The sequence below is a fragment of the Petromyzon marinus genome, chromosome 38 (genome assembly GCF_048934315.1).
Source record: "Petromyzon marinus isolate PM22_M1 ecotype Great Lakes invasive population chromosome 38, UKy_Petmar_22M1.pri1.0, whole genome shotgun sequence".
NCBI classification, from domain to species: Eukaryota; Metazoa; Chordata; class Hyperoartia; order Petromyzontiformes; family Petromyzontidae; genus Petromyzon; species Petromyzon marinus.
This window is the reverse complement of record NC_133704.1, coordinates 6,916,129-6,930,420: the sequence shown is the minus strand read 5'-3', so window position 1 is coordinate 6,930,420 and position 14,292 is coordinate 6,916,129. Positions and strand designations below refer to the sequence as shown.

General features: G+C 48.2%; 1 protein-coding gene across 4 annotated transcripts in view; it reads right to left on the bottom strand.

The window, feature by feature from the left end:
* Positions 1-12,115, bottom strand: part of FKBP6 (FKBP prolyl isomerase family member 6 (inactive)) — a 44,864-nt gene extending 32,749 nt beyond the window's left edge. For 2 of the 4 annotated variants that reach the window (XM_076072610.1, XM_076072611.1), the window contains exons 1-8: positions 11,061-12,114; positions 8,333-8,459; positions 7,401-7,501; positions 6,506-6,623; positions 5,646-5,735; positions 5,091-5,293; positions 3,808-3,927; positions 1,286-1,483 (exon numbers count right to left, since the gene is read on the bottom strand). In XM_076072610.1, the coding sequence (XP_075928725.1) occupies positions 1,286-1,483; positions 3,808-3,927; positions 5,091-5,293; positions 5,646-5,735; positions 6,506-6,623; positions 7,401-7,501; positions 8,333-8,459; positions 11,061-11,156 (1,053 nt within the window). In that variant the 5' untranslated portion in view covers positions 11,157-12,114. Of the gene's footprint in view, positions 1-1,285; positions 1,484-3,807; positions 3,928-5,090; positions 5,294-5,645; positions 5,736-6,505; positions 6,624-7,400; positions 7,502-8,332; positions 8,460-11,060 lie in introns of all 4 variants that reach the window. The other 2 variants (XM_076072609.1, XM_032967756.2) reach the window with 2 other exon arrangements.
* Between the last annotated feature and the right edge of the window lie 2,177 nt (positions 12,116-14,292).

Here is a 14,292-nt window from a genome sequence, read left to right as displayed (position 1 = left end):
TAAGACAAACGGAGGCCAAGTTTGTTTCATTACCCAGGTTGCTCGATGACAGCACATGATAGGCTGTTATTCAGATGTGAAATATGATAACAAATCCGATTTTTTTTTGGTGCAAGATTCGATTATATTATATCTGTGCCATGACAAAAATCACCCAGAATGTGCCCAATCTTGTAAAATCTTGAAAGCCAAGCTGGAATTTTGGCCTGGAAAAAGCTTGGATGGGAGACGACCATGGGTAAATAAGCCGCACAGAGCTACTTTGCGAGCAGCGGAGGGTAGTGTGGGCAAATTCCATTGCTGTACTGTACTCTTATGCCCCTGTGTCTATACTCCCCGCCTTCACCAACTCGCATTGACCAGCGTGGCACAATGTGGTCAAAGAACGCTCCCACAGCCCGCCCAGCATGAAGAAGCCTTCAGTCCAGCAATGGATTGATTCTATCTGCTGGAACAAGGGGTACAACCAACATCCAATGAATCCTCCGCAGTCAGTGAGACTCACCTGGACTCGGTATGGATTCACCCACACATTCCGCTCGTTAACAATGGAAGTTTACAGTTCCTACCTCCAGGGGGGTAAGTTGCCCGACACCTGTCCTGCTGTCTGCCCAATAAACATTCCAGCAAAATATACAATTCATTTTAACGCCAGGATAGTAGTGGAGAGAAGGGGGTGGGGGCGTGAAAAACTGGACAGTGAATAAAAACATAAATCAATGCTCTGCCTCCACCTACTGGGACAATCCCTGAAGCGAATGTTTGGGAGGATCTCTCCCACGTGTTATCAGGTTGTACCACTTACTTGTTTGGTATGACGTCCAACAGTTTCAGTCCATGTGCTGGGAGCTTCTTCGGAAACGTGCATGTCAGGTCATCCCGACGAGCGAACATCTCACCGAAACGTGACCGTGCCATTACGTAACACGGCGTCGCAGAGTTCATCCGCCGGTGTTGGGCCACCGCTCTCCCCCACCCCTGCCCTCCCCAAGACATAACTACCTCCATTTAGAGCTCATTCTCCTTCATTACCATTTGGCCAAAGGTTCACCAGTCCTTCGTTCTGTCTGGGTGAGCACCGTGTGTGTGTGTGTGTACGCGCGCACGATTACCGGGTGCTGCGTGTAAACATCGCCGCTGGGGGAAGACAAAGGCGGCCGGGCGTGGTGCTGGCCACCCCCTCTCGTGTGCCGTGCCGGCCTTCATAGGTGCTGCTCGCTAACAGCACTCGCCCCAACAGTCTTGTTACGGGCTATACGTGGGATGTTTGTCTTTTGCTTGTCACCTGGCCGAGTCGGAAGCAGGCCTTGACGTTGTTGGGTTGCACACGGAGGGCTCGTAGGGCATAATGCACAGTGCTGCTAGGACGGTTCCTGCGCAGGTAACACAGAGCCAGGTTGAGCAGCACCTTGAGGAGCGACGCCTCCATCTGACTCTGCTCCTCGTTGCTCGACAGGTGAGCATTTTCGAGAATGCGCAGGGTCTATGGTGAGGCAGATAAACAAACACAAATAATTGCCTCACCTGTGCAACTCTTTAAACTAAACTTCTATTTTCCCAGGTAAGGTCCACCGAGCTACATAGGTCTTTTTCCGAAGTGACCTGGCCAGAAATTATAGCTCAACGAAAGTGGTTATCACGTGGGAATTTATAGCAGCCAAATACTCTTAAATGTATGATTCTAAATGTGGAAGGAAAAAACCAAAGGATCAGGAGAAAAATCCACGTGACCATGGCGGAGAACACGCACACTCCCAAACATACAGGCGTCAGGGTCGGGATTTAACCCACGACCTTCCTGCATCTCACCACTGCGGTGCCCTAAGGATTTCCATGGATAGGGGATTGCCTTAAATACATTGCACATCTCATCTAAAGCATTCCAATGCCCTGCAACGATACGATCCAGCAAAGGGGACCGGGGACTGCCCGGGACCCTGGCCCCACAGGCAGCTGTCCCAGTGCCGTGTACAAGTTGTACACAGCACGGGCCTGCAATCGGGCATCAAGTCTGCCAATAAGGAGGAAAAAAAAGCCTTAACACGTTTGTCAATAACACTTTGGCTGTAAAAGGATAAGTATAGACAGTGAGGGAAAAAAGTATTTGATCCCCTGCTGATTTTGTACGTTTGCCCACTGACAAAGAAATGATCAGTCTATAATTTTAATTGTACGTTTATTTGAACAGTGAGAGACAGAATAACAACAAAAAATCCAGAAAAACGCATGTCAAAAATGTTATAAATTGATTTGCATTTTAATGAGGGAAATAAGTATTTGACCCCCTCTCAATCAGAAAGATTTCTGGCTCCCAGGTGTCCTTTATAAGGTAACGAGCTGAGATTAGGAGCACACTCTTAAAGGGAGTGCTCCTAATCTCAGCTTGTTACCTGTATAAAAGACACCTGTCCACAGAAGCAATCAATCAATCAATCAGATTCCAAACTCTCCACCATGGCCAAGATTAAAGAGCTCTCCAAGGATGTCAGGGACAAGATTGTAGACCTACACAAGGCTGGAATGGGCTACAAGACCATTGCCAAGCAGCTTGGTGAGAAGGTGACAACAGTTGGTGCGATTATTCGCAAATGGAAGAAACACAAAAGAACTGTCAATCTCCCTCGGCCTAGGGCTCCATGCAAGATCTCACCTCGTGGAGTTGCAATGATCATGAGACCAGTGAGGTATCAGCCCAGAACTACACGGGAGGATCTTGTCAATGATCTCAAGGCAGCTGGGACCATAGTCACCAAGAAAACCAATTGGTAACACACTACGCCGTGAAGGACTGAAATCCTGCAGCGCCCGCAAGTTCCTCCTGCTCAAGAAAGCACATCTTCATGCCCGTCTGAAGTTTGCCAATGAACATCTGAATGATTCAGAGGACAACTGGGTGAAAGTGTTGTGGTCAGATGAGACCAAAATGGAGCTCTTTGGTATCAACTCAACTCGCCGTGTTTGGAGGAGGAGGAATGCTGCCTATGACCCCAAGACCACCATCCCGCCGTCAAACATGGAGGTGGAAACATTATGCTTTGGGGGTGTTTTTCTGCTAAGTGGACTGGACAAGTTCACCGCATCAAAGGAACGATGGACGGGGCTATGTACCGTCAAATCTTGGGTGAGAACCTCCTTCCCTCAGCCAGGGCATTGAAAATGGGTCGTGGATGGGTATTCCAGCATGACAATGACCCAAAACACACGGCCAAGGCAACAAAGGAGTGGCTCAAGAAGAAGCACATTAAGGTCCTGGAGTGGCCTAGCCAGTCTCCAGACCTTAATCCCATAGAAAATCTGTGGAGGGAGCTGAAGGTTCGAGTTGCCAAACGTCAGCCTCGAAACCTTAATGACTTGGAGAAGATCTGCAAAGAGGAGTGGGACAAAATCCCTCCTGAGATGTGTGCAAACCTGGTGGCCAACTACAAGAAACGTCTGACCTCTGTGATTGCCAACAAGGGTTTTGCCACCAAGTACTAAGTCATGTTTTGCAGAGGGGTCAAATACTTATTTCCCTCATTAAAATGCAAATCAATTTATAACATTTTTGACATGCGTTTTTCTAGATTTTGTTGTTATTCTGTCTCTCACTGTTCAAATAAACCTACCATTAAAATTATAGACCGATCATTTCTTTGTCAGTGGGCAAACTACAAAATCAGCAGAGGATCAAATACTTTTTCCCTCACTGTAATAGGCAGAGTTTCGGGCAGTGGACCATCTTCATAGCACGTAAATATGAAAGGACAGAGAGAGACTGTTGGCATGGGTGGGAGTGGGGTAGTGTTACTTTGCAATGTGACAGCTTGCCTTCAAGTACTTGTGCATGGCTCGGTCGTAGCGGCCAGCTTGAAAGTGGGCGTTTCCAGCCGTTCGCTCATTCACAGCCACTCGTAGCACCTTCTCCAGCTTCAGCCGTTTTCTCTCCTCCTGCAATAATAATTTCTTAGCCACCAATGGAATCGCAAGCTGATCATTCAGCCGGCAACAGTGGCAATTAAACCGCAGAGGCCCCGGTGACACCGACGCGGCAAGCTCATTACTCTCAATCACCGGGCTATCAATTAATGATAAATGAGGAATGTCCTGGATTAACTTGATAACCCAAGTATAAATGAGTATACGAATTATATATATTACAAGGTGCTTGTATCAAAAATGGTCCTTTGCCTTCCCTCCACTTGCGTGATGTGAGCATGTGTTGCTTATATCAGAACAGCTCTTAAATAAGGTGTGCCTATATTCAGCATACATTCGTTGGTTCCTCCACCCGTGTTGAAGACTTGGTCTACAAGAATGTTTTGTCTCATCTGCACCGTGTTAAACCACCAAACTACACAGCCACTCAACCGCCCATTCACCCTCTCACTCACACAATCATTCAATACACTTCAGATCACATTCAAAAACAAAGGCCCTCTATTTAGCCTTTAAGACTCTTGGGGAAAGTACTGTTAAGGCAAGCACCTATGAAGGCTGGCGTGGCATACGAGGGGTTGGATGGCCAGCACCATACCTGGCCGATCATGTTTACACACCACACCAGGTACTCCTTTAAGGTTGAGTCGACCTACGGGAAGCCCAGGACTGGTTCAGATAATTGCCACCGACATTCTCAGTGCGCTAAACAATGCACTACCGGTCCCCACCAGATCAAATTGAAAACTAATTTCTTCTAGATTGAAAACTCATTTCTTTCTGAAATGCTTGTGTTTCGTTTGTTGTCCTTCCCTGCACCTCCGATTAGCATGGTTGGCTACATACAGTGTGAAAGAAGTTCAACATTCATACATACAACACACTCACCACACTGCAAGTCATTCTCTTACTGCTTCTTTTCTCGCACTGCTCCACATTGGAATTCCCAAACATCGTCTCTTCTGCTATAATAACCACGCTCAATTCAATTTTCCTCAAATCAAGAAATGTGTTAACTCTTATCTACAACTTTTAAAGTCCTATTGCGGACCACTTTACATTTTAGGCCTTTGAACCTGTGCTCAGCAACTATAAAAAAGATATATATCAATAAGCACGACCCCACGCTGACCCCTACACCAGGATATCTAGGTGAACAAGGTGGGTGTGTGTACCGGCGTCATGGTGTAGTAGTCGTCCACATTGATGCAGTCGATGAATCCCAGAAGCTCCACCTCCAGGAGGAGGGTGGAGTTGGGCGGGATGCGTGGGGGGCAGCCCAGGGCGCCGTACGCATAGTCCGAGCGCACCAGGAACCGGGCCAGCTCGCCCTTGCACATCGTCAGCAGCCCCACCTCCAAGCCCGGCATCACCGCCCCTGTCCAACAGATGGAAGGAGGGACGGACGAATGGATGGATAGACAAAGGCCCGACGGATCACCCGACGGATGGATGGACGGACAAACGGAAGGATGTACAAATGTACGTACAAAAGGGTGGAAAAATGGACGGACGGACAAAAGGATGGAGAAATGGTACAGGATATGAAATGCACAGACAGAGGGGCAAGAGGGACCGATGGACAAATGGGAGGGTGGACAGATGGACGAGCAAACAGACAGATCGATAGAGCTCACGCATGTTTTCAATCATAGTTGGGGAGAGTATTATTAAACGGTAGAAATGTCACACTGAACAATTATAACGAGACAGAGCCGGACAGAAGTCACCTTTGCTGAGCCACAGGCGACTCTCCTCCTTCCGCAGGTGGCTCGAGTCATACGGCTCGTCAGAGTACTCCAGGTAAGCGTTGTAATTCACTGGAAAAAAAAAATCAAACCCGTGGGCATTTACCATTGCGCGCCAAGCAATTTTAAATCCTACTCTTCACATGACCCAATCTCCCAAGAGGTAAAACAATGAGCCGTTAGCCGTGTACGTAACGAGAGATTTTTCAACTTGGTTAAGGCCATGATACACCGGGGAAATTTTCGGCAAATCGTTGCACAAATTATAACCGGCAAAGCATATACGAGCGACAAAGGCAAATTGGTTCGGCAACAGTGTAGCAGGGTTCATAAACTGGCAGCCCAATGGCTAAATGTGCGGCACATGAAGGCTCTTGAGGCCTGGCTGAGCTATGGCCCACCGAGTGAAATGGCTCTCCCAAGACATAAAAAAATATTGATTGGTCGGGGTAAAGTGTGGGTACTCCCACCTCTTCCCAGACGTCTGACCAGTGCGGAATAGGTCAAAATAGCCTCTTAGAGAACTTCACTTGGGCCCTCTCTTTATTTTACTGTACTCTTCACCCTTTCCCGTTCCGAGACATCTGTAAGTTTCAGGGTGGGTCCCGTTCACCGCTGAATCTCGGAACGCGCAAGCAGTTAGCGTTTTTTTTTTTACAGAGGCACAGCACCGTCATTTTTAAAGACATTGTTCTCATCGCAAAACTGTATCGACGACTGCACTCGATGATAGCTGGCGCTAAGCTGTGCCACACACACTACCACATGGCCTTGTTGGAGCCTCGCTATCATCGTAACGGGAAAAAGGTTAAAAATACTCAACCAAAATTTTTGACAAAAACCTCTGACTGCTGAAAGTTCAGGGACGATGTCCCCCGATCCTTTCTGAAGAACAATCTTGAGCACCCCTCCGTTGCCCGTCAGGTCAACCATATTTCTTGCGATCTTTTGAAAAGGACTCTGCGCACAGAAATTACGAGAATCTCAACCGAAGCAAGTTTTAAATGCAATCCTACCTCAATGTCGATTTTTTTAAATAAAAACATTCGGTTCAAAGGTGGTAGGGAGGAGGAGGTCTGTCAGGGAAGCCTGGAAGAGCAACACCAATACAAGGGTACATGCTGCATGTAGCCGGGTCCCAGCAGAGCCACAGGGAATTCTCGGTGGGGGGGGTTGGGTAGCTTCTTCACCAATTGCACGTCAATTAATCAACAGGAAAGAGATTCGTGCAATATTATCTTGCAGTGCCGTTATCCGACACGTGGCGATAACACATTTGGAATAATTGTGAAACAAAATCACGGTATACGGTGGTTTACAGTTGCAACTTAGTAAAAATATTTTGGAAAGCACAATGACGAGCATCTTGTTTCTCCAGAGGGCAGTGGAGCACAGGACAACAACGACCCCTTTTCCAATGGCACATCAGAGCCATACCAGTACAGGCCCATCGCAGTCCAGTGGTATTCCACTCGCTATTTGAGGAGCCGAGCCAGGAATAAACTGTGAAATTCTCGTCTCACAAAGACATCTGAATTTGGCTTGGGGTCAAGCAGGGTCAGAAGGGGAGGTTAATAATTTTTTTCGTATGTTGCGTGCGACGTTAGTGCCACGACTCGGGAGTCTGTAAGAGATATAAATCTTGCATCTCCCGAGCCTTTACCGGGCTGGCTTGGCATGGCCCTGCAATGGCTCGGCTGTACAGTGGACGACAGCATGAGAGATCCAAGCCCTCACCAGATCGTCTTCTTTATTAGCGGCGTCATTGTCATCGATTCCCAGGCACATGGAGCGCAGCTGATCAACATAACCTTCACATCTGCCATAATCATTGCCATCTGTCACATTGGGAGAGAGGAAACATGCACAACATAGATGTGACACCACTGACGATTTCCATAAATTTTGATGATCAATGAATGTTAACTACCTCGCCTAGTTTTACAGGTCGTGGGTTTAATCCCGACCTTAATTGCTGTATATTTGGACTGTGCGTGTTCTCCCTTTGGTCGTGTGGATTTTTCTCCGGATCCTCTGGTTTTCCCCTCCACATTTAGAATTATGCATTCAGAGTATTTGGCTGCTGAAAATTCCACGTAATAACCACTTCGTTGAACTATAATTTCTGGCCAAAAAAAATTCTGAAAAAGAGCAACACAGCTCAGTGGGCCTTAGTAAAAAACGATAGCAACTGCTGCTGCCAATCAAACTAGTGGTTACTGATGATAGATGATCGATCTGATTGACTACCTCTTACGAAGGTGACCGAAGATGAATACGCCGACTTCATTTGTAACACGGATGACGGTTCGGTTTTGCCAGTGTCCCAGCAATTTCACAAGGGACAAAACATGGTGCATGAGCAAAGCAACAACAAAACAAAAACATCAATATTGCAGAGAACAAGTGTAGGATGAATACGATGACTGCTGCCGCTGCCGATGATCAATGTTGTGGCAGATGCTATTACTATTGTGACGGTTCGATATGTGACGTTGTGCTGTACTTTAATAGCATGCCAATGATGAAAGAGCTACTGTGCTACGCTAACAACGGCAGCATTCGTCATTGGCTAATAAGTGACGGCACCACAGCGATTGTGCCAAGCTAGGTGCTTTTAAAAAATATATATGTTAAAGCCACGCTTTTACAGAGCCATCCGCACACACCAACACACGCGCTTTTATCCCATTCCTCGGAGCCCTTGTTGGGGTCTATGTCCAGTAGGGACCCCATGCTGTCGGGCGAGCACAGCTCGTTCAGCGAGTCCCTCAGGGTCTCCTCCAACTCATCATCCTGGTGGCAGAGGCACACAACAATAATCATGATCAGGGGTCGGCAACATGTGGCTCCATTGCCGCCTTGGGCTCTTTAAAGGACTGCTTTGTGGCTCCCGACACTGTAACTGCAAACAAAAACCCCTTCCTAATTATTTTTGATGAACGGTGAACGTCTAAAATACCAACAATGATTTATAATGCGGCATTACAAATCAGAATATGTATACTGGAGGAATCCGATGAGCTATAAAGCTCTTTGTGAATGTGTAGTGAGTTCAACTGAGTCGCAGACTTGGAGGCAACACATTTATTCAACTCCAACACACGGGGTAACTTTCCCCTTAACAGAATAACAACCTATGGTGGTGACCACCAGGCTTACTACACTAGTTACAACGTAACTAGCTACTACGGACCGGGGCCAACAGCTCGGGTCCAGGTCCACGTGTTGGAGACTCGTTGAACGGAGAACGCAGACAAAGGTTTCTTCCAGGATGAACAACAACGCCGGTCCATCTCAGGACCCGGTTTATATTCTCTGCGGCGTGGCTGGTTCCGCCCTTGGCCACGACCACCTTCTAGAATCCTTGGGAAGGATCTGGATAACCAACCACGTGACCACCCCTAGCCCCTACTTGGGGCCCCTTTGTAGACTTAACTGGTCACGTGTCTTCCCGGGTCAACCAGAGTGCCACGGCCTTTAGTAACCTCATCCTTCGGCCGGCACTCACACACCCTGTCCTGTAGGGCTGGCACTGCACGCCAAGCGTGGTGCCATCCAGCGCTATCAGCGCTCAACGGGCGCCTCTAGGGCCGGTACTACACCCACGTTGACATCCCGCCATGTCACGACAAATGCGATGTTGTTTTAAACACATCCCTTTAAAGTGGCCTTCCCTCTTAAGTTTGGTAGGTTGCCCCTGGTTCTATTTCCCCCTAACCCCTGCATTTCATGCATTGCACATTGGGATCCTAGGATGGAATGCGCATTATGCATTTTGTTAAAGCCAATACAAAAAAATCAATGGTTTGACGTTATTCGTCAAGTACCGTCTCAGGTGCATTGCGGCTCTCGAAATCGTTTTGTTTTTACCGAATTCGAAGATTTTTTTTTTACTTTTGATCACGATCGATCTGCTGCGAAGCCGGTAGCTTTCTTGCAGCTCGACCTTGTTGAGGTTGCTCCATTTGAACACGAGGAGGAACGTCAACCTCGGCAAAATGGACATCGCCACATGTATGATCAGCCGAGCTGAGATGCCATGTAACTTTGGTCCACATTTGCAAGTACGGGGTGGTCCAGATGTTTCGTGACACCCATATAATTCTCGAGAACTTAACATTTTTTTCAAGGTTTAATTTCAAACAGTAATGAATATGCAAAGGAATATAAATGTATCGGGGTTGTTTTTAAACAATGGGGGGGGGGGGGGTGTCAAAAAGACTCAATTTTGTATACACGACTCAAGTCTGCGCTCCTTCAATGGTAGAAGGCAAAAAACGACGGCAACTCTCTCCTGAAGCCCCGTTCGTCGTCGTCGTGGCGAGCATGCCTCGGGGGGGACACCGACACTTAGCTCCTCAACGCATCCATCATCAGAGCCACGTTGCGGCACGAGGGCCATCATCATCACCACCCCACACCCCACTACAACCCGGGCACCCTTATTAAACACGACATTTCATCGCTCCATCTCCACGTTTGTTGGTGGTGGAGTGGTCCCTTCCTTTTGGCTGACCACCCCCGCCCCAAACTCAGCAGTGAGCCCCGGCCAGCGGGATAATGCGAGGCCAGTATCCCTCCCTTCCATGATGCCACGTGCTCCGTAGGCCACACGGACCCCCACCGCCTCTCCCTTCCATGATGCCACGTGCTCCGTAGGCCACACGGACCCCCACCGCCTCTCCCTTCCATGATGCCACGTGCTCTGTAGGCCACACGGACCCCCACCGCCTCTCCCTTCCATGATGCCACGTGCTCCGTAGGCCACACGGACCCCCACCGCCTCTCACAGCAGCACGTTGCTATTCCGAGACAATTTTTATTCCCACTTTTTTACCCTCCTGAAGTTGTGTTTCCTTGTGGTTTTTTATTTTGTTTGAATCTAATTTCTCAAAGCGTGCACCGCTCGATGCCTCGTTGCGCGACACCTTTGAGCGTTGTTTTTTTTCTTGTTACAAACTTTTCCGCTGTTCACTCGCCATTACAGTACCGTGCTATCTCTATATAGATATATCAACAAGTCTTGTGTTGTATTACCAATGCCGAGTTAGATTCCCGGCCACGGCTATCATCAGTAGGCGAGCGATACATTAACCAGTTTCTGGCCCAACGGGGGGAGGGACCAGTGTGGTGAAGTATGGTCACAAACAACCTCCTCCACGAACGACACACCGTAAATATATATTTTTTAGTTTAAAAAAAATCAAAATTCTTAAACCGAGAATGTAAACCGTACAACTTTTCCTCAAAACTATGAATCTAACACAATCTCTGACCCCAAGACTTAGGAATCTTTAACTCCCAATGCTGGGCGTGGAACCACCAAGACCCTCCGCCGCCCGCCATGTCCATTCCAGCCACAAATAGTGGAAAGATCCGAGTGTAAATCCTCACCCGGTCGTCTAAGAAGCTGTTGACGGTGTCTCCTTCATCATAGCAGCAGGCTCCCTCCGGCTGCGACAGGTTCACGTTTTTCACTGCGCCTTCCATAACGTCGGGTGGTGACGGGGTGATGCGATGGTTGAGGAACGACGATGGGTGGTTGACGTGCACCTGGCCTGGCACAGCAGCGCGTGGTAACGCCACCGTTACTTAGTGGCTCAATGGCGGGTATTGATTGGTATGGTGGCGATGGTATAATTATGGTGAGGATGGTGGTGGTATGATGGTGAGGACGACGATGTTGGCGATGGTGATGACGGTGAGGACGATGATGGTATAATTATGGTGAGGACGATGTTGTTGGTGATGGTATTATGATGACGGTGAGGACGGTGATGGTGTGATGGCGGCGATGGTATAATTAATGATGGTGAGGACGACGACGATGATGGTGGCGATGGTATGATGGTGAGGACGATGATGTTGGTGATGGTATGATGACGGCGATGGTATAATGATGGTGAGGACGACGACGATGGTGGTGGTGGCGATGGTATAATTATGATATAACGATGACGACGATGAAGGTGGCGATGGTATGGTGACGATGGTGAGGACGATGTTGGTGATGGTGTGATGACGGCGATGGTATAATGATGGTGAGGACGACGACGACGATGGTGGTGGTGGCGATGGTATAATTATGATATAACGATGACGACGATGGCCATTACAACTCGTCCCGTGTCAAGAGCCACGAGGAAGGAAGGGAGATGGTCATCGACTTGCGCCACGCGTCATCAGCGCAGGCAAAGGCGCAGCCCCTGCAATCGCGTTGGCTCCACGCGTCAGTTGCTGCTGCTGCTGCTGGGGGCAAGGGCGATCCCCCCCCGCCCCGTCAGTGTCGGCGTGCAGGGGAATTGTGTTTTTGGTGTGTGTGTGTCGGAATTAGAGGAGAGAGAATCTCCAGCACCGCACCTACGTGCAGGCGCAGATTAAGGGACGGGGCTTTTAGGGGCCATAAATGACGTCACGCGATTTTGGACTTGACCCCCTCGTCGTCACACGGCGTCCCAAAAAGTCAGACCCCCCCCCCTCAAATATGACGTCACAAAGCTCTGCCCCCCCCCCAAACCATACAGTATTTCATTTTTTTATATAAAACATGCTTCAAATGGCTTTAGACTGTTGTCATTGTAGTGCGTATTTAATGTGGCGCTGCACTCTGATGTAGGAGAAAACATTAAAAAGCCTATTTAATTAAGTAGAACGTGTTGTCTATATTTATTTAAAGTTGCGCATTTTGATGTGACGTCACATTTCTCAAACCCCCTCCCCTCGTCACACATCGTCACAAATATCTGACCCCCCCCCCCCCCCAGGTGCGTGACGTCATTATGGACGGCCCCAAATGAGCAGTGACACGTGCTGCACGATACCCCCAACAATCTCAGTTTGATTCCCGGCCATGGCTAACACCAGTGGGGAGTGATATCTCAACTTTTCCTAAAGCCTTCACCAAGCATCACTGACAAAGCATGGTGTAGCATGGTCATAGACCCCTTGACCAACATGGTGGAAGCAGGCCTTCATCCAGCGGGTGGAATGACTAAGAGCTGTAAATCACAATTACAGGATGAGTCATTATGATTACGCAGGCACTGTTGCTTACCTCTACAGGCTTAGTTGATAGGGTTAACCTGGGTGATTAAGGTTAGGTCACAATTTGCCTTTTGATATACAGTACTCTATATCCATCAGTGTGCTCCATCTAAACCCAAACCAGTGGCATATTGTGGTTTGGCTTTGGCCCAGGTGCAGGGAATCAAATTGGGACCCATAGGCCCCGTGCAGTTGCACCGCCTGCACGTTCGCTTGCCCAATAATCGTCGTTATGCATTGAGCACAAGCAATGGTTGGTAAATTCTAAAATATAAATACGGGCAGTTGGTATGAGTAGACCTCAGTGGTGTGGAGTGCATGTGGCGACTGCAGCGTTAGACAGCCCATGGCTGGTAATTTAGTGAGGCCATAACCTGGCTCTAAAAATAAGCTGTCAACATTTCGGAAGAAGACGTGAATGATGACCTTCATAAAAGGGAAACCCCTCCACGCTGTTGCTCAAACCGAAATACCTGCGAGTGATTTTCTTTCTGTTCAAAAGCTGTGTCGCTTAACAGTGACAAGGGTCGGACATTGATGCAACATTACAGTGAGGATACTTTTCAAAGGGCAGGCAACGCAAAGGATAACCACCGCCATTGTACACATGCAGTACATGCAAAACGTCCTTTTGTCACTCCACCGCTGGGCTGGCTGAGGGCCTCCCCATGCCGTGTGAGTCGTGGCGATTTATTTGGCAATGGTTCACCGCGCGTTGGGCAGTGTGGGTCAGTGAAGGATGAGTCATTAGACGCGTGGGAGGACATAAGTATGTAGAGTACAATGGAGTTTTCTGTACTGCACACCCACCATATAGCTGCACGGGCCTATTACCACCTGTTTGTACACGGTGGTCGCTCATCGAAGCAATATCCAGGCTCAACGATGCTCAGCTTCCAAAATCTGTTGAGATTCACTGTATTCTCGGCGATCTGGTCATGAGAAAAATAATGCAATTAGCAGGACGGTATTTCTGGTTCCTTTACGCATTTAGCGACCTTACCACAGCATTTTTCATCCTAACTTCTTTACGATGTCAGCAACGCATGGGTGAGTCCAGGTGGATTCAAGCATTTCTGAGTTAATCAAACCCACCATTCCAGCCTTACCGCCTACGTGTTCTTATTATATTTCTCTTGGAGAAAAAAAAAGCAATTACTGTACTGGGAAGAGCAGTTTGGCCACTTTAGCTTTTTTTCCCACAGCTGTACAGCCATCAGTTACAAGAGATTTTGAGATAGGATCCCACCTTCCCTGGCCACCTCCATTTGCTGAGAGCCGCAGTGCAGCAGGCTCAACTACAGACTGAAATCCGCTCCTCGTCCTCATCAGAGCCCTTTATAAATTCTCACACACACACACACGCGCGCGCAGGGCTCATTGGTTTAAACACCAGTGTCTGTGGAAGAAGTCGAGCAGAGCCGTTGACATCACATTCGAGTGTACCAATTGATGCAACTAATGACGAAATTGACTAAGCACTTCCCCTGGCCCTGTTTGGTTCTGGGCCATATTCAGATGTCAATCAGGCTTTTAATCAACTGGCCACATGCCCCAAATCCCTAATTGGAATGGAAGTAAA